The sequence below is a fragment of the Ylistrum balloti genome, unplaced genomic scaffold (genome assembly GCF_031769215.1).
Source record: "Ylistrum balloti isolate Yb309-2 unplaced genomic scaffold, AGI_CSIRO_Ybal_v1 Utg370606, whole genome shotgun sequence".
NCBI lineage: Eukaryota > Metazoa > Mollusca > Bivalvia > Pectinida > Pectinidae > Ylistrum > Ylistrum balloti.
The window spans coordinates 48404-68925 of NW_026782373.1; the positions used below are offsets into that span (position 1 = coordinate 48404).

General features: G+C 38.4%; 1 protein-coding gene across 1 annotated transcript in view; it reads left to right on the forward strand.

Annotated features, from left to right (window-relative positions):
* The window catches only part of LOC132556923 (uncharacterized), a 38172-nt gene extending 20204 nt beyond the window's left edge, over positions 1 to 17968 (forward strand). Inside the window, exons 2-4 of the mRNA XM_060221377.1 lie at positions 10793 to 10961; positions 14564 to 14977; positions 17077 to 17968. Of these exons, the coding sequence (XP_060077360.1) occupies positions 10793 to 10961; positions 14564 to 14977; positions 17077 to 17600 (1107 nt within the window). The 3' untranslated portion in view covers positions 17601 to 17968. The remainder of the gene's footprint in view (positions 1 to 10792; positions 10962 to 14563; positions 14978 to 17076) is intronic.
* Positions 17969 to 20522: the final 2554 nt, after the last annotated feature.

Below are 20522 nucleotides of genomic sequence, written 5' to 3' on the forward strand. Positions count from 1 at the left end.
ACAGACTTCACTGGTCAGTGTCTGTAGATTACCAAAAGGTGTTAAAATACAGACTTCACTGGTCAGTGTCTGTAGATTACCAAAAGGTGTAAAAATACAGACTTCACTGGTCAGTGTCTGTAAACTACCAAAAGGTGTTAATTAAAAATACAGACTTCACTGGTCAGTGTCTGTAAATTACCAAAAGGTGTAAAAATACAGACTTCACTGGTCAGTGTCTGTAAACTACCAAAAGGTGTAAAAATACAGACTTCACTGGTCAGTGTCTGTAAATTACCAAAAGGTTTTAAAATACAGACTTCACTGGTCAGTGTCTGTAGATTACCAAAATGTGTCAATATACAGACTTCACTGGTCAGTGTCTGTAGATTACCAAAAGGTGTAAAAATACAGACTTCACTGGTCAGTGTCTGTAAATTACCAAAAGGTGTAATACCAAAAATACAGACTTCACTGTGTCAAAAAATTACCAGAAAGGTGTAAAAAAAATACAGACTTCACTGGTCAGTGTCTGTAGATTACCAAAAGGTGTAAAAATACAGACTTCACTGGTCAGTGTCTGTAAATTACCAAAAGGTGTAAAAATACAGACTTCACTGGTCAGTGTCTGTACCAAAAGGTGTAAAAATACAGACTTCACTGGTCAGTGTCTGTAGATTACCAAAAGGTGTTAAAATACAGACTTCACTGGTCAGTGTCTGTAAATTACCAAAAGGTGTAAAAATACAGACTTCACTGGTCAGTGTCTGTAGATTACCAAAAGGTGTTAAAATACAGACTTCACTGGTCAGTGTCTGTAAACTACCAAAAGGTTTTAAAATACAGACTTCACTGGTCAGTGTCTGTAGATTACCAAAAGGTGTAAAAATACAGACTTCACTGGTCAGTGTCTGTAGATTACCAAAAGGTGTTAAAATACAGACTTCACTGGTCAGTGTCTGTAGATTACCAAAAGGTGTTAAAATACAGACTTCACTGGTCAGTGTCTGTAAACTACCAAAAGGTGTTAAAATACAGACTTCACTGGTCAGTGTCTGTAGATTACCAAAAGGTGTTAAAATACAGACTTCACTGGTCAGTGTGTGTAGATTACCAAAAGGTGTTAAAATACAGACTTCACTGGTCAGTGTCTGTAAACTACCAAAAGGTGTTAAAATACAGACTTCACTGGTCAGTGTCTGTAAACTACCAAAAGGTGTTAAAATACAGACTTCACTGGTCAGTGTCTGTAGATTACCAAAAGGTGTTAAAATAAAGACTTCACTGGTCAGTGTCTGTAAACTACCAAAAGGTGTTAAAATACAGTCTTCTCTGGTCAGTGTCTGTAGATTACCAAAAGGTGTAAAAATACAGACTTCACTGGTCAGTGTCTGTAAACTACCAAAAGGTGTAAAAATACAGACTTCACTGGTCAGTGTCTGTAAATTACCAAAAGGTTTCAAAATACAGACTTCACTGGTCAGTGTCTGTAAGCTACCAAAAGGTTTCAAAATACAGACTTCACTGGTCAGTGTCTGTAGATTACCAAAAGGTGTAAAAATACAGACTTCACTGGTCAGTGTCTGTAGATTACCAAAAGGTGTCAATATACAGACTTCACTGGTCAGTGTCTGTAAATTACCAAAAGGTGTAAAAATACAGACTTCACTGGTCAGTGTCTGTAAATTACCAAAAGGTGTCAATATACAGACTTCACTGGTCAGTGTCTGTAAATTACCAAAAGGTGTAAAAATACAGACTTCACTGGTCAGTGTCTGTAAATTACCAAAAGGTTTAAAAATACAGACTTCACTGGTCAGTGTCTGTAGATTACCAAAAGGTGTAAAAATACAGACTTCACTGGTCAGTGTCTGTAGATTACCAAAATGTGTAAAAATACAGACTTCACTGGTCAGTGTCTGTAGATTACCAAAAGGTGTAAAAATACAGACTTCACTGGTCAGTGTCTGTAGATTACCAAAAGGTGTAAAAATACAGACTTCACTGGTCAGTGTCTGTAGATTACCAAAAGGTGTCAAAATACAGACTTCACTGGTCAGTGTCTGTAGATTACCAAAAGGTGTAAAAATACAGACTTCACTGGTCAGTGTCTGTAAATTACCAAAAGGTTTCAAAATACAGACTTCACTGGTCAGTGTCTGTAAACTACCAAAAGGTGTAAAAATACAGACTTCACTGGTCAGTGTCTGTAGATTACCAAAAGGTGTTAAAATACAGACTTCACTGGTCAGTGTCTGTAAATTACCAAAAGGTGTAAAAATACAGACTTCACTGGTCAGTGTCTGTAGACTACCAAAAGGTGTAAAAATACAGACTTCACTGGTCAGTGTCTCTAGATTACCACAAGGTTTCAAAATACAAACTTCACTGGTCAGTGTCTGTAGATTACCAAAAGGTGTAAAAATACAGACTTCACTGGTCAGTGTCAGTAAACTACCAAAAGGTGTTAAAATACAGACTTCACTGGTCAGTGTGTGTAGATTACCAAAATGTGTCAATATACAGACTTCACTGGTCAGTGTCTGTAAATTACCAAAAGGTGTTAAAATACAGACTTCACTGGTCAGTGTCTGTAAACTACCAAAAGGTGTAAAAATACAGACTTCACTGGTCAGTGTCTGTATATTACCAAAAGGTGTAAAAATACAGACTTCACTGGTCAGTGTCTGTAAACTACCAAAAGGTGTTAAAATACAGACTTCACTGGTCAGTGTCTGTAAACTACCAAAAGGTGTTAAAATACAGACTTCACTGGTCAGTGTCTGTAGATTACCAAAAGGTGTTAAAATACAGACTTCACTGGTCAGTGTCTGTAAACTACCAAAAGGTGTTAAAATACAGACTTCACTGGTCAGTGTCTGTAAACTACCAAAAGGTGTTAAAATACAGACTTCACTGGTCAGTGTCTGTAGATTACCAAAAGGTGTTAAAATACAGACTTCACTGGTCAGTGTCTGTAGATTACCAAAAGGTGTTAAAATACAGACTTCACTGGTCAGTGTCTGTAGATTACCAAAAGGTGTTAAAATACAGACTTCACTGGTGGTCAGTGTCTGTAAACTACCAAAAGGTGTTAAAATACAGACTTCACTGGTCAGTGTCTGTAAATTACCAAAAGGTGTTAAAATACAGACTTCACTGGTCAGTGTCTGTAAACTACCAAAAGGTGTAAAAATACAGACTTCACTGGTCAGTGTCTGTAGATTACCAAAAGGTGTAAAAATACAGACTTCACTGGTCAGTGTCTGTAAATTACCAAAAGGTGTAAAAATACAGACTTCACTGGTCAGTGTCTGTAGATTACCAAAAGGTGTAAAAATACAGACTTCACTGGTCAGTGTCTGTAGATTACCAAAAGGTGTAAAAATACAGACTTCACTGGTCAGTGTCTGTAGATTACCAAAAGGTGTAAAAATACAGACTTCACTGGTCAGTGTCTGTAAATTACCAAAAGGTGTAAAAATACAGACTTCACTGGTCAGTGTCTGTAGATTACCAAAAGGTGTAAAAATACAGACTTCACTGGTCAGTGTCTGTAGATTACCAAAAGGTGTAAAAATACAGACTTCACTGGTCAGTGTCTGTAGATTACCAAAAGGTGTAAAAATACAGACTTCACTGGTCAGTGTCTGTAAACTACCAAAAGGTGTAAAAATACAGACTTCACTGGTCAGTGTCTGTAAATTACCAAAAGGTGTAAAAATACAGACTTCACTGGTCAGGTTTTAAAATACAGACTTCACTGGTCAGTGTCTGTAGATTACCAAAAGGTGTTAAAATACAGACTTCACTGGTCAGTGTCTGTAAATTACCAAAAGGTGTAAAAATACAGACTTCACTGGTCAGTGTCTGTAGATTACCAAAAGGTGTCAATATACAGACTTCACTGGTCAGTGTCTGTAAATTACCAAAAGGTGTAAAAATACAGACTTCACTGGTCAGTGTCTGTAGATTACCAAAAGGTGTAAAAATACAGACTTCACTGGTCAGTGTCTGTAAATTACCAAAAGGTTTCAAAATACAGACTTCACTGGTCAGAGTCTGTAAATTACCAAAAGGTGTAAAAATACAGACTTCACTGGTCAGTGTCTGTAAACTACCAAAAGGTGTTAAAATACAGACTTCACTGGTCAGTGTCTGTAAACTACCAAAAGGTGTTAAAATACAGACTTCACTGGTCAGTGTCTGTAAACTACCAAAAGGTGTTAAAATACAGACTTCACTGGTCAGTGTCTGTAAATTACCAAAATTACCAAAAGGTGTTAAAATACAGACTTCACTGGTCAGTGTCTGTAAATTACCAAAAGGTGTTAAAATACAGACTTCACTGGTCAAAAGTGTCTGTAGACTTACCAAAAGGTGTAAAAATACAGACTTCACTGGTCAGTGTCTGTAGATTACCAAAAGGTGTTAAAATACAGACTTCACTGGTCAGTGTCTGTAAATTAGACTTAGTGTCTGTAGATTACCAAAAGGTGTTAAAATACAGACTTCACTGGTCAGTGTCTGTAAATTACCAAAAGGTGTTAAAATACAGACTTCACTGACTTCACTGGTCAGTGTCTGTAAGCTACCAAAAGGTGTTAAAATACAGACTTCACTGGTCAGTGTCTGTAGATTACCAAAAGGTGTTAAAATACAGACTTCACTGGTCAGTGTCTGTAAACTACCAAAAGGTGTTAAAATACAGACTTCACTGGTCAGTGTCTGTAAACTACCAAAAGGTGTAAAAATACAGACTTCACTGGTCAGTGTCTGTAGATTACCAAAAGGTGTAAAAATACAGACTTCACTGGTCAGTGTCTGTAGATTACCAAAAGGTGTCAAAAATACAGACTTCACTGGTCAGTGTCTGTAAATTACCAAAAGGTGTTAAAATACAGACTTCACTGGTCAGTGTCTGTAGATTACCAAAAGGTGTAAAAATACAGACTTCACTGGTCAGTGTCTGTAAACTACCAAAAGGTGTTAAAATACAGACTTCACTGGTCAGTGTCTGTAAAGTACCAAAAGGTGTAAAAATACAGACTTCACTGGTCAGTGTCTGTAGATTACCAAAAGGTGTAAAAATACAGACTTCACTGGTCAGTGTCTGTAGATTACCAAAAGGTGTAAAAATACAGACTTCACTGGTCAGTGTCTGTAGATTACCAAAATGTGTCAATATACAGACTTCACTGGTCAGTGTCTGTAAACTACCAAAAGGTGTAAAAATACAGACTTCACTGGTCAGTGTCTGTAGATTACCAAAAGGTGTAAAAATACAGACTTCACTGGTCAGTGTCTGGTCAGTGTCTGTAATTACCAAAAGGTGTAAAAATACAGACTTCAAAGGTACCAAAAGGTGTAAAAATACAGACTTCACTGGTCAGTGTGTAGTACCAAAAGGTGTAAAAATACAGACTTCACTGGTCAGTGTCTGTAGATTACCAAAAGGTGTCAAAATACAGACTTCACTGGTCAGTGTCTGTAAATTACCAAAAGGTGTTAAAATACAGACTTCACTGGTCAGTGTCTGTAAACTACCAAAAGGTGTAAAAATACAGACTTCACTGGTCAGTGTCTGTAGATTACCAAAAGGTGTAAAAATACAGACTTCACTGGTCAGTGTCTGTAGATTACCAAAAGGTGTTAAAATACAGACTTCACTGGTCAGTGTCTGTAAACTACCAAAAGGTGTTAAAATACAGACTTCACTGGTCAGTGTCTCTAAACTACCAAAAGGTGTAAAAATACAGACTTCACTGGTCAGTGTCTGTAGATTACCAAAAGGTGTAAAAATACAGACTTCACTGGTCAGTGTCTGTAGATTACCAAAAGGTGTAAAAATACAGACTTCACTGGTCAGTGTCTGTAGATTACCAAAAGGTTTCAAAATACAGACTTCACTGGTCAGTGTCTGTAAGCTACCAAAAGGTTTCAAAATACAGACTTCACTGGTCACTACCAAAAGGTTTCAAAATACAGACTTCACTGGTCAGTGTCTGTAAACTACCAAAAGGTGTAAAAATACAGACTTCACTGGTCAGTGTCTGTAGATTACCAAAAGGTGTAAAAATACAGACTTCACTGGTCAGTGTCTGTAGATTACCAAAAGGTGTAAAAATACAGACTTCACTGGTCTGTGTCTGTAAATTACCAAAAGGTGTAAAAATACAGACTTCACTGGTCAGTGTCTGTAGATTACCAAAAGGTGTAAAAATACAGACTTCACTGGTCAGTGTCTGTAGATTACCAAAAGGTGTAAAAATACAGACTTCACTGGTCAGTGTCTGTAAACTACCAAAAGATTTCAAAATACAGACTTCACTGGTCAGTGTCTGTAAACTACCAAAAGGTGTTAAAATACAGACTTCACTGGTCAGTGTCTGTAAACTACCAAAAGGTGTTAAAATACAGACTTCACTGGTCAGTGTCTGTAAACTACCAAAAGGTGTTAAAATACAGACTTCACTGGTCAGTGTCTGTAAACTACCAAAAGGTGTTAAAATACAGACTTCACTGGTCAGTGTCTGTAGATTACCAAAAGGTGTTAAAATACAGACTTCACTGGTCAGTGTCAGTAAATTACCAAAAGGTGTTAAAATACAGACTTCACTGGTCAGTGTCTGTAGATTACCAAAAGGTGTAAAAATACAGACTTCACTGGTCAGTGTGTGTAGATTACCAAAAGGTGTTAAAATACAGACTTCACTGGTCAGTGTCTGTAGATTACCAAAAGGTGTTAAAATACAGACTTCACTGGTCAGTGTCTGTAAATTACCAAAAGGTGTTAAAATACAGACTTCACTGGTCAGTGTCTGTAAACTACCAAAAGGTGTAAAAATACAGACTTCACTGGTCAGTGTCTGTAGATTACCAAAAGGTGTTAAAATACAGACTTCACTGGTCAGTGTCTGTAGATTACCAAAAGGTGTTAAAATACAGACTTTCACTGGTCAGTGTCTATAGATTACCAAAAGGTTTTAAAATACAGACTTCACTGGTCAGTGTCTGTAGATTACCAAAAGGTGTTAAAATACAGACTTCACTGGTCAGTGTCTGTAAATTACCAAAAGGTGTAAAAATACAGACTTCACTGGTCAGTGTCTGTACAGTACCAAAAGGTGTTAAAATACAGACTTCACTGGTCAGTGTCTGTAGATTACCAAAAGGTGTTAAAATACAGACTTCACTGGTCAGTGTCTGTAAATTACCAAAAGGTGTAAAAATACAGACTTCACTGGTCAGTGTCTGTAAACTACCAAAAGGTGTAAAAATACAGACTTCACTGGTCAGTGTCTGTAGATTACCAAAATGTGTAAAAATACAGACTTCACTGGTCAGTGTCTGTAAATTACCAAAAGGTGTAAAAATACAGACTTCACTGGTCAGTGTCTGTAAATTACCAAAAGGTGTAAAAATACAGACTTCACTGGTCAGTGTCTGTAAACTACCAAAAGGTGTAAAAATACAGACTTCACTGGTCAGTGTCTGTAGATTACCAAAAGGTGTAAAAATACAGACTTCACTGGTCAGTGTCTGTAGATTACCAAAAGGTGTTAAAATACAGACTTCACTGGTCAGTGTCTGTAAACTACCAAAAGGTGTAAAAATACAGACTTCACTGGTCAGTGTCTGTAGATTACCAAAATGTGTCAATATACAGACTTCACTGGTCAGTGTCTGTAGATTACCAAAAGGTGTAAAAATACAGACTTCACTGGTCAGTGTCTGTAAACTACCAAAAGGTGTAAAAATACAGACTTCACTGGTCAGTGTCTGTAAATTACCAAAAGGTGTAAAAATACAGACTTCACTGGTCAGTGTCTGTAGATTACCAAAAGGTGTAAAAATACAGACTTCACTGGTCAGTGTCTGTAGATTACCAAAAGGTGTCAAAATACAGACTTCACTGGTCAGTGTCTGTAAACTACCAAAAGGTTTCAAAATACAGACTTCACTGGTCAGTGTCTGTAGATTACCAAAAGGTGTTAAAATACAGACTTCACTGGTCAGTGTCTGTAGATTACCAAAAGGTGTTAAAATACAGACTTCACTGGTCAGTGTCTGTAAACTACCAAAAGGTGTTAAAATACAGACTTCACTGGTCAGTGTCTGTAGATTACCAAAAGGTGTTAAAATACAGACTTCACTGGTCAGTGTCTGTAACTACCAAAAGGTGTAAAAATACAGACTTCACTGGTCAGTGTCTGTAAATTACCAAAAGGTGTAAAAATACAGACTTCACTGGTCAGTGTCTGTAAATTACCAAAAGGTGTTAAAATACAGACTTCACTGGTCAGTGTCTGTAGATTACCAAAAGGTGTTAAAATACAGACTTCACTGGTCAGTGTCTGTAGATTACCAAAAGGTGTTAAAATACAGACTTCACTGGTCAGTGTCTGTAGATTACCAAAAGGTGTAAAAATACAGAAAAGGTGTTAAAATACAGACTTCACTGGTCAGTGTCTGTAGATTACCAAAATGTGTCAATATACAGACTTCACTGGTCAGTGTCTGTAAATTACCAAAAGGTTTCAAAATACAGACTTCACTGGTCAGTGTCTGTAAACTACCAAAAGGTGTAAAAATACAGACTTCACTGGTCAGTGTCTGTAGATTACCAAAAGGTTTCAAAATACAGACTTAACTGGTCAGTGTCTGTAGATTACCAAAAGCTGTAAAAATACAGACTTCACTGGTCAGTGTCTGTAGATTACCAAAAGCTGTAAAAATACAGACTTCACTGGTCAGTGTCTGTAGATTACCAAAAGGTGTTAAAATACAGACTTCACTGGTCAGTGTCTGTAGATTACCAAAAGGTGTTAAAATACAGACTTCACTGGTCAGTGTCTGTAGATTACCAAAAGGTGTTAAAATACAGACTTCACTGGTCAGTGTCTGTAAATTACCAAAAGGTGTTAAAATACAGACTTCACTGGTCAGTGTCTGTAAACTACCAAAAGGTGTAAAAATACAGACTTCACTGGTCAGTGTCTGTAGACTACCAAAAGGTGTAAAAATACAGACTTCACTGGTCAGTGTCTGTAGATTACCAAAAGGTGTAAAAATACAGACTTCACTGGTCAGTGTCTGTAGATTACCAAAAGGTGTAAAAATACAGACTTCACTGGTCAGTGTCTGTAAATTACCAAAAGGTGTAAAAATACAGACTTCACTGGTCAGTGTCTGTAAACTACCAAAAGGTGTAAAAATACAGACTTCACTGGTCAGTGTGTGTAGATTACCAAAATGTGTCAATATACAGACTTCACTGGTCAGTGTCTGTAAACTACCAAAAGGTGTAAAAATACAGACTTCACTGGTCAGTGTCTGTAGATTACCAAAAGGTGTAAAAATACAGACTTCACTGGTCAGTGTCTGTAGATTACCAAAAGGTGTTAAAATACAGACTTCACTGGTCAGTGTCTGTAGATTACCAAAAGGTGTTAAAATACAGACTTCACTGGTCAGTGTCTGTAAACAAAACTTATATTGATTTTGTCATACGGATCTTTTTTATTGTATGCTGAGATTTGATGACACTCATTAGTGTTACGATTGTTGGACACCAAATTGAAATGATACGTTTTCTATAACCAAAATTTTATGACCTATTGAGGAAGAGAATACTATTTTTGATGTGAAATTATGTATAAATATACTTTTTTAAGCTCACCAGGTGATGCCATTTCGCGGCGTCCGTCGACTGTTTGATAGGAACATGTACTAGTCATGAATAACTGAAATGAATTTTATCAAATTTTGTCAGATGAATCCTTTGGGGAAGCAGATCCCCACTCCTCCTTTAGATATAATGGAATTTTGCCCAGATTTTCTCACATTGGGTCTCAGTTCCCTGGGATCGGAAGGGCTGGGTGCAATAAGGAGAACAGAGGAAATTATTTAGATTTGTTCTTTTGTGGAAATTGCCTTGAATCTTCCGATTTGGACCGAAGCATACTTAGGTGAAAGGAACTTTTGTATCAACTAGAGTATGAATGGTGAATCTGACTTCTGTTTGACCTCAAGACCTTGACCCAAATTATTGCAGGAAATATTTGTGATATTTGAAATTCTTTGTTAAATGGCAGAACATCTTTAATTAGCCAGATGAGCGATGCAAGCCCCTTGAACCTCTAGTAAGGTCTCATGGTGACCTATTGACCTATTGCGATACCCTTTTGGCCGACGTCGTCCGTCGTCAGTCTGGATTTTTTTTTTTTTTTTTTACATTTTTGACTTCTTCTGGAAAACTATTGAACCGATTTGAGTGAAACTTGATAGAAACCTTCCATGACCAAAGGTTAACCAAAAATGTAAATCATACAGTCCCGCTGTTAATTAATTCTATGACTTCCAGTTGTAACTTCCGTAAAACTCTTCTCTTCCTTTCCAAATATCATTTCTCATTTTCTCTTCTCGATACCACTCATTCATCTCAATTGTTTCTGTTTATGAGTTCATTCAGGTGGCCGTTTAGGCCCCTAAACTCTTGTTGAATCTTAAAATGGATGTTTTGATTTGGTTTGTTTTATATTTTTGTTTGTTTAGTTTTTTTGTTTTTTGTTTTTTATTTTTTGGTTTTTTTTTTTTTTCATTGTTTTTCAATACATCTTAATTGTAATACATTCGTATTGTTCTTAATATTGTAACAGTACAAGTATTTAAAATCAATGAGCTTAATACCTTAGTTTACCTTTATCAATCATGCTAATTCAGCCCAAACAGCACGGACTCAAAATTGCCCAAATTCTGAGAATTACAGAAGAATAATGAAAAACCAGTAAATATGTCTTCCTGTTTTAAGGTATTTCCGGTTTCTGTTTTAAGGTATTTCCGGTTTCTGTTGGCGTCCGAGCATCCGTCCACCTTTTCCCAGAAGAACGTGAACATCCTGGTGGCTGGGATGTATGTACTGATCATTCTCGTGGCCACTGGTCCTCTCTACGGACTCGGAGAATATTCCAACTTTCGTGGTAAGTGTAGAAAGACCATGAAATCAACATGCAACAAATCATGTGATCAACATGCAACAAATCATGTGACCGTCATGTGACAAGCCTTTGATGTTCTTAGATCCAAAAAGAAATCAATTCTCACGATACACAAATTTTCAACAAAGATGTGTGTGATATAAGAGAGATGATGTATTGCTCCGACTGCGACCTGTGCGAGCATTGGTGAGCAAAAATGAAAACTTGGAGACGAGTTTCATAAGAATGGAAAACATTTTATCACATAAATCACAATAATTACTTTTTGTAAAGTCATAATGCGGAGGCAAAACAACAAAGAACATACAAACACAATCATAATGAACACTCTAATCCAATAAAACAGGGACAAAATACAAAACAAAGATCTACAACAAGATTTATGCTAAAGTACAAGGAAAATAACACGAGGTGTTCCGGAAGAGAAAGCGATCCCAATGGGATCAATTTGACGACCGCAAACCTTCCCCATCTACTTCATGAATTTGCGTCTCTCAAAATCCTGTGAATCTGTCAACTGCCGGCATCTTGCACGAAATCAAACATGGCACCCATTTTTACGTCATTTTCAATTGATGTCTTAACGTCATTGCCTTATATCATATTTTGAAGTCGGATGCAAATCTAATTTCTCAAGTTTAATATTGTGTCTGTCCACCAATGGCAATTGATGCATGTCACACATCTACATAGGACTGATCAAACTCGAGGAATGATCTGCCATAAACCTGACAAAGTACGACGTAATGCGTCCAACGTCACGGTAGGATTCGTCTCCTGACGTCGCTAAATTCCATCCTAACCATGTCCGGCCGTAGACAAATTTGATGGCACTGCAAGTTAAGGTAGTACGATGGCGTTCTGTTGCTATAGAAATGACCCAACAACACGTGCAATATGAGGTCGTGCATTGTCCTGCTGCAAAATATTGGTACCATTACGAAGAACGTGATCATGTGTATTTCCATCACGGTAGAGCACACCGGTCAAGCTGCCTTACATGTAAACAAAAGGGATCCTAACATGCATTGTAATGCACAGGGGGCCAGACCATAATGTTCCCTCCACCGAACTAACGACCCTTGGTAAAACGTCCGTCACTGTAACGTTTTCTCGGCCCGGACCGTCCTCCCAGCCGGGACCGTCACTGTAACGTTCTCCCGTCCGGAACCGTCACTGAAACGTTCTCCCGGATGGGACCGTCACTATAACGTTCTCCCGTCCGGAACCGTCACTGTAACGTTCTCTCGGCCGGGACCGTCACTGTAACGTTCTCCCGGCCGGGACCGTCACTGTAACGTTCTCCCGGCCGGGACCGTCACTGTAACGTTCTCTCGACCGGAACCGTCACTGTAACGTTCTCTCGACCGGTACCGTTACCCTAACGTTCTCTCGGCCGGTACCGTCACTGTAACGTTATCTCGGCCGGTACCGTCACTGTAATGTTCTCTCGGCTGGGACCGTCACTGTAACGTTCTCTCGGCCGGGACCGTCACTGTAACGTTCTCTCGACCGGAACCGTCACTGTAACGTTCTCTCGGCCGGGACCGTCACTGTAACGTTCTCCCGGCCGGGACCGTCACTGTAATGTTCTCCCGGCCGGGACCGTCACTGTAACGTTCTCTCGGCCGGTACCGTCACTGTAATGTTCTCTCGGCTGGGACCGTCACTGTAACGTTCTCTCGGCCGGGACCGTCACTGTAACGTTCTCTCGGCCGGTACCGTCACTGTAATGTTCTCTCGGCTGGGACCGCCACTGCTATCAATGTCAAATTTGGACTCGTCCGTGAATAGTAATTCAGATCAGTTCCTTTTAGTGAATCTCAGATGTGTCCTGTACCCTGCTTAATGCGACACTCTGTGAAGTTGTAGCAGATAGCGGGACATCGCGAGCGAACGTCTGCCTCTCGCGATCTGTATGGTACGCTTCTGGAACTGATCTAAGTCCAGGAATGCTTCTAACAGTCATTGAAGAGGCTGGAACCGTTAACACAAATGTTACTTTATATATACGTATTTCTGCCGATATGACGTCACGCGCACTCGTCATACCTACGGACTGTCCCGTACCGTGTTCGTACATCCCAAACCGTCCAACAAAAAGTCCGGATATACTGAGATTTTCTTACCACTTGCATGTTCCTGACAAAATGATCTGCAGCAAAACAACGATCCTGTGATATAGTGCATGCACTTCTACCTACAAACACAAGACCTTTGGACTTTTCTCGTAATATGCCTAGGCTCGAAACTCGAGAAGAAGAACAACTCATGCGGATACCTTTGGAACAAATCGAAAGTTTAAAGTTCTTTCTAGTAGAACAAGCTTTAACACTTCAAAACATTAATTAGGAAATTATCAATGAGACAAATATTCGGATCACTTTTTTGTCTGAATTTTCGGTAAACAAAGTTTTTTGGTAAACAAAATATTTTTTTTCGGTAAACAAAGTTTTCCGTTAGTATAGATTGTACGTAGGACAAAATACATAAAACACCTTTCAATACAATTTTGAATGTATAGTGAATAAACCTCTTCAGACAGACAATATACTAGGTTGTTTACGTAATCATTAAACATTCGTTTGTGTTATATTACGCTGTGTATAATGAGCTTTGATTGCTCAGGATATTTTGCATCGTGGAAAAATAAGAATAATATTTTTTATAACACAGAAAAAAAGATGTTCCCTAGCTGAAATACCTTTACAGAATGAAACCCTAAACATCACTGACCCGTATTGAAAGTCGGTACAGCTGTAAGATGTATTTTAATTCATCATCTGGAGCTTCTGTATCTCTAATTTGTATTAAATAGATAATACATGGTCAGTGTCTTAAAATGTCAGGCGATGGAGGAGAAAGACGAGAGTGACGAGCCTCGGGCAAGCACCTTTTGTCTTCTTGTCCCAAGCCAAAATGAAGCTTATATATTTAAGACACTAGCCATATATTCTATTTATCCTGCAACATTGATTGAAAATCAGATGATCAAATCTTCAACACTATGTTTTGTTTTTCAATCTTTGTGTACCTGTCGTTGACGTTACACTGAATTTTGCCTGATCACCTACGAAACGAAACATTGGATGCATATCATCTCAGGTATTATGGCTATGCATTTTGCTCTTTTATTAATTTAAAAGAAACATTTTTGTTTTAAATCTAAATTAATTTATAGTATATGGTATCATATCTCAGGTAACAGTTAAAAGCACAGGTAAATGAACTCAGATGAAATAAATGGTAAGTATGAAACCGACTATTTTTGATCTGCCATGGTCTTCATTAAACATCTTTCTTTGTCTAATAAAAATGGGCGAATCGGGAACCTTTGTCTTATTTCTAACTAACTAACTTTGTACAGAGACGATTTAACATACATCTTCATTTCCATTCACCGCAGAATGGGCAGCTTTATCAAATACTATTAAGTGGAAGTGTTCATAGCTGTTGCAAGAATTGTGTTAGTTTTCTTGTTTCTCTGATAGCTATCTCCAGGGACGGAGAAATAATATGTCATCTGTCAGAATAAAGGGATTTGCAGTGTGTGCACTTAAGGACATTTTCCTTCCTATCTACAGGTCACGTGACACTCATCATTTCGGGTAACTCAACCAGACAGAATTTATCACACGCAGACAAGATGGACGAGGAAAGATTTCATGTCACTCTACTTCATCAAGCAGCTGTTATTGGTAAAATCCCCGATCCTATTCCTTGGTTTGTGAAGCGTTTAGAACAAGATTATGGCATGTCCACCACCCGTTACATATGGGGAGATCGAGGTCTTCATTTTCTGCTACGCGCGTGGACAGAACGGCATGCGTGGTCATTTCTGTCAGCTTATCAGGCGGACGGACTCCGACCACTACTGTCGCGACACCTATGGCACGAAGAACTATTGTGGAGTCTGGGGATGGAACACCTGGAGTTCACGGCACAACTTGACCAGGCGGAATACAGGAACTATGTTACTATATACGTACCGTCTCAGAGTGAGTATTAATTACATTGCGTCAACGAGCGTATGAACGTTGTCTAATGCACGTGATCACGCTACAAATGTTTCGGACATAACCAATGTTCATTGGGATTACGTATTATTATCTTTTATCACCGATTCGCATAGGAATCTGGAACCACTGGCCAACTAATCTAACGCTCCCTCGAGAAATTTTCCTCGCCAACTCTGTAGGAGGCAAACTAGCTTTATTTCATTAGAGATATATGAAGATAGCATAGAGGTAAACTGACCTTATATCTCTACAGGTATACGAAGATAGCATAGAGGTAAACTGACCTTATATCTCTACAGGTATACGAAGATAGCATAGAGGTAAACTGACCTTATTTAACTAGAGATATACGAAGATAGCATAGAGGTCAACTGACCTTATTTAACTAGAGATAAACGAAGATAGCATAGAGGTAAACTGACCTTATTTAACTAGAGATAAACGAAGATAGCATAGAGGTAAACTGACCTTATTTAACTAGAGATATACGAAGATAGCATAGAGGTAAACTGACCTTATTTAACTAGAGATAAACGAAGATAGCATAGAGGTAAACTGACCTTATTTAACTAGAGATATACGAAGATAGCATAGAGGTAAACTGACCTTATTTGACTAGAGATAAACGAAGATAGCATAGAGGTAAAGATAAACGAAGATAGCATAGAGGTAAACTTATTTGACCTTAGAGGTAAACTTTATTTGACTAGAGATATACGAAGATAGCATAGAGGTAAACTGACCTTATATCTCTAGAGGTATACGAAGATAGCATAGAGGTAAACTGACCTTATTTAACTAGAGATATACGAAGATAGCATAGAGGTAAACTGACCTTATTTAACTAGAGATATACGAAGATAGCATAGAGGTAAACTGACCCTTATTTAACTAGAGATAAACGAAGATAGCATAGAGGTCAACTGACCTTATTTAACTAGAGATATACGAAGATAGCATAGAGGTAAACTGACCTTATTTGACTAGAGATAAACGAAGATACTAGAGGACCTTATTTAACTAGAGATATACGAAGATAGCATAGAGGTAAACTGACCTTATTTAACTAGAGATATACGAAGATAGCATAGAGGTAAACTGACCTTATTTGATATAAACGAAGATAGCATAGAGGTAAACTGACCTTATTTAACTAGAGATATACGAAGATAGCATAGAGGTAAACTGACCTTATTTGACTAGAGATAAACGAAGATAGCATAGAGGTAAACTGACCTTATTTAACTAGAGATATACGAAGATAGCATAGAGGTAAACTGACCTTATTTAACTAGAGATATACGAAGATAGCATAGAGGTAAACTGACCTTATTTGACTAGAGATAAACGAAGATAGCATAGAGGTAAACTGACCTTATTTGACTAGAGATATACGAAGATAGCATAGAGGTAAACTGACCTTATTTGACTAGAGATAAACGAAGATAGCATAGAGGTAAACTGACCTTATATCTCTAGAGGTATACGAAGATAGCATAGAGGTAAACTGACCTTATTTAACTAGAGATATACGAAGATAGCATAGAGGTAAACTGACCTTTATCTCTACAGGATATTTAACTAGAGATAGATAGCATAGAGGTAAACTGACCTTATCTCTTTACGAAGATACTAGAGTAAACTGATAAACGAAGATAGCATAGATAAACGAAGATAGCATAGAGGTAAACTGACCTTATATCTCTACAGGTATACGAAGATAGCATAGAGGTAAACTGACCTTATATCTCTACAGGTATACGAAGATAGCATAGAGGTAAACTGACCTTATTTAACTAGAGATATACGAAGATAGCATAGAGGTAAACTGACCTTATTTAACTAGAGATATACGAAGATAGCATAGAGGTAAACTGACCTTATTTAACTAGAGATATACGAAGATAGCATAGAGGTAAACTGACCTTATTTAACTAGAGATAAACGAAGATAGCATAGAGGTAAACTGACCTTATATCTCTACAGGTATACGAAGCATACGTTGTACGATACAGCCTGTTGATTCATTGTTTATTTTTACATGATTATACAAGGATATGACGTTTTCTCTGTTGCAGGTCTTGGTCAGTGCACCGTTGACTTTACGTCCCCACACGTGCACGCCACGGTTTGGTCAGGTTACCAGTTGGTCATCAATACATTACTGCCACTTGCGCTCTCCCTAATTGTATATGTTGTCTTGTACGCACGCAATCCCTTCACAATGTCTGCCTTTGACAAGAATCTTTCTCAAGAAGACTATTCAAGTCTTCGCATCTTCTGTACGTCATCAATGACGTCATGTTTCTTTTCCATTATATACTTTGGGGTGACGTTGTCCAACGCTGAAGGCGCATATATTTCGCGAGAAATTAACTTTGCGGTGACGTTTGCCTATTATAGTAGTGGTCTAGCGTTGTGCTTGTGTATTTGCCGTTACGACAGTTTGTGTCTAGTTAATCTCAAAACGTCCTGTCAGAAATGTTTGCTTTACTCTCGGGACTCCATTTCAAACGAGATCTCGGACATCAAACTCGGCCAGAGGGCACTGCCAAGAATTGGACACGACAACAAGGTTCGGTTTGGACAGATTTATTTGTGATATCGTGTGCAGTGATTTCTCCAAAGGTTATTTTGTTGTTGCTTTACACAAGACGGCCAATTTCTAGCGCAAACTAGAAACATCACTCTCTTCAAAACAAGCGAGGAGAATGTTTTAACAGAATTTGTGTCTCTAATCATATGATACTTGATTTGAACGAATTTCGGTTGCCACAACTGCTGAATACCGCTACAAGGACGATAACGTGATTTCTATAGAGAGACACAGATTGCTTCTGTATATTTGTGAAGATGTTGCAGAAATTTCATGGTCGCCTTGACGATATCATTGGGAAAATTAAAAGTTAACAGTACCATAACCCAAACCGAAATTCATAAAAACCAGACCAAATTTGTGAATAAAACAAAGGCATCGTTGTATAAGGTCTTTTTCTGATAGCTTTTCGCGAGCCTCCGTGTCTTTTGTCCTGGTTGTATTCAATATTCGACGAAAACAGTTTAGTACTTGTCCTTTTATGGTTGTTTGTGTAGTGTTTGTGTTGACAATGTTACCAACCGTCTCAGGTTTATCATACACAATATACACAACCATCACAGAATCCTGCAAAGATGTTAATTTTCGAGGGATTAAATTTTCGCTGTTTTAATTAAAGCTTGTGGCAAAAATGGTACATTTTACAGCTGCCATGAAACGGACAATCATTTTCTCTGTATTACTATCTCTGTATGCATGTAAATATTTTCTCAACAAATAGATACAATGTAACATAAATTTGACCCTCAACGAATTGTGATGGGAATGATCCGATGGACATTTATGATTGAAATTAATGAGACATTGAACGATGGTGAGTGATTAATATGGTAACAATTTAAACCAATGAAATGAAGAGGCCCAAGGAGCCTGCATTGCTCATGTGGCTAATTTAGCTATTCAGCTATTAAGAGTAAAGAATTTCAAATATGACAAAAACAACTTCTGATATAGTTTCTCTATTGGGTCTCGGCTTTGTGATCAATCAGAAACTAGATTCACTAATCATAAAAAATTGCTTTAGACAAAACATGGACAATATCATTGTACGGCAGAAGGATTTGAAGGTACATTTTCCCAATTGGATCCACATATCACGCCCTAAGATGCCGGGATGCACCATTTATACAGAATTGAATTCACCAAAGAATACCTCTGACAGAAATTTGGGCAATATCCATTCATTCCTGCAGGAGTAGTAGGGTTTTAAGAATAAATATATTTCCCCTATTAGGACCTGCCCCTCCCTCTCAAAGGGGCTGCATGGTTGATTCCCCTTCGCTCAAGAGTACATTAGACCAAATTTGGGCAATATCCAATCATTACTATAGAACAAATAGGAAGTTACAGACTTTGCTATCTGTATCCTATTGAACCTCTGAATTCCCGCTCTTGCTGTCTGTATCCTATTGAACCCCTGACTTCCCGCTCTTGCTGTCTGTATCCTATTGAACCCCTAACTTCCCGCTCTGCTGTCTGTATCCTATTGAACCCCTGACTTCCCGCTCTTGCTGTCTGTATCCTATTGAACCCCTGACTTCCCGCTCTTGCTGTCTCTATGCTATTGAACCCCCTGACTTCCCGCTCTTGCTGTCTGTATCCTATTGAACCCCTGACTCCCCCCTCTTGCTGTCTGTATGCTATTAAACCTCCTGAGTTCCCGCTCTGCTGTCTGTATCCTATTGAATCCCTGACTTTCTGCTCTTGTCCTCTGTATCCTATTGAACCCCTGTCTTCCCGCTCTGCTGTCTGTATCCTATTGAATCCCTGACTTTCTGCTCTTGTCCTCTGTATCCTATTGAACCCCTGTCTTCCCGCTCTGCTGTCTGTATCCTATTGAATCCCTGACTTTCTGCTCTTGTCCTCTGTATCCTATTGAACCCCTGTCTTCCCGCTCTGCTGTCTGTATCCTATTGAATCCCTGACTTTCTGCTCTTGTCCTCTGTATCCTATTGAACCCCTGTCTTCCCGCTCTGCTGTCTGTATCCTATTGAATCCCTGACTTTCTGCTCTTGTCCTCTGTATCCTATTGAACCCCTGTCTTCCCGCTCTGCTGTCTGTATCCTATTGAATCCCTGGCTTTCTGCTCTTGTCCTCTGTATCCTATTGAACCCCTGTCTTCCCGCTCTGCTGTCTGTATCCTATTGAATCCCTGACTTTCTGCTCTTGTCCTCTGTATCCTATTGAACCACTGTCTTCCCGCTCTGCTGTCTGTATCCTTTTGAACCCCAGATTTCCCGCTCTTGCTGTCTGTATCCGATTGAACACCTGACTTCCCGCCCATGGGGGCCTAGACTGTTTATACAAAATTGATATTTCTTTGGCCCATTACTTCGACTAATTTGCCTCTGAAAAAAATTTTTAAATGATTATAGCACAAACAATATTTGAAGTCTTGGTTTGCATTCAAATGATCAATATAGAGCGGTTGTTGGAACATTCAAGACTATCGACAACTTGACCTTTACCGGAATCTTGTCCTCAGCTAAAAAGCGAGACAATCGATTACAATATATCGTGTAAGCTTTGTAAATAGGAAACTACTTAACAAGAGGCACATAGGGACTTTATCGCTCACCAGATTTATTTGCTAAAGTCGATTAATTTAGACTAAATGACCAGTATCTAAAACACTTATATCTATTTCCCGTTGTAGGCCCCGTCCCTCCTCCCCAAAGGGGTTAAATACATCGATTGTACAAAACTTCACCCAAAGATGCTTCAAACGAAATCTGGAATAAATCGAATCATTCCGACAGAGGAACGATATTAAAGAATTTCTTCTATATCCCCAATTGAGCCAGGCAGGCCCCTCCCACCCGAGGAGGCCGAAACTAAAAGTTTATTCAAAACTGATTCAGCTTCACCAAAGGATGATTTAGACCAACTTTTGGCAAAATCGAAACATTCCTATAGAAGAAGTAGGTT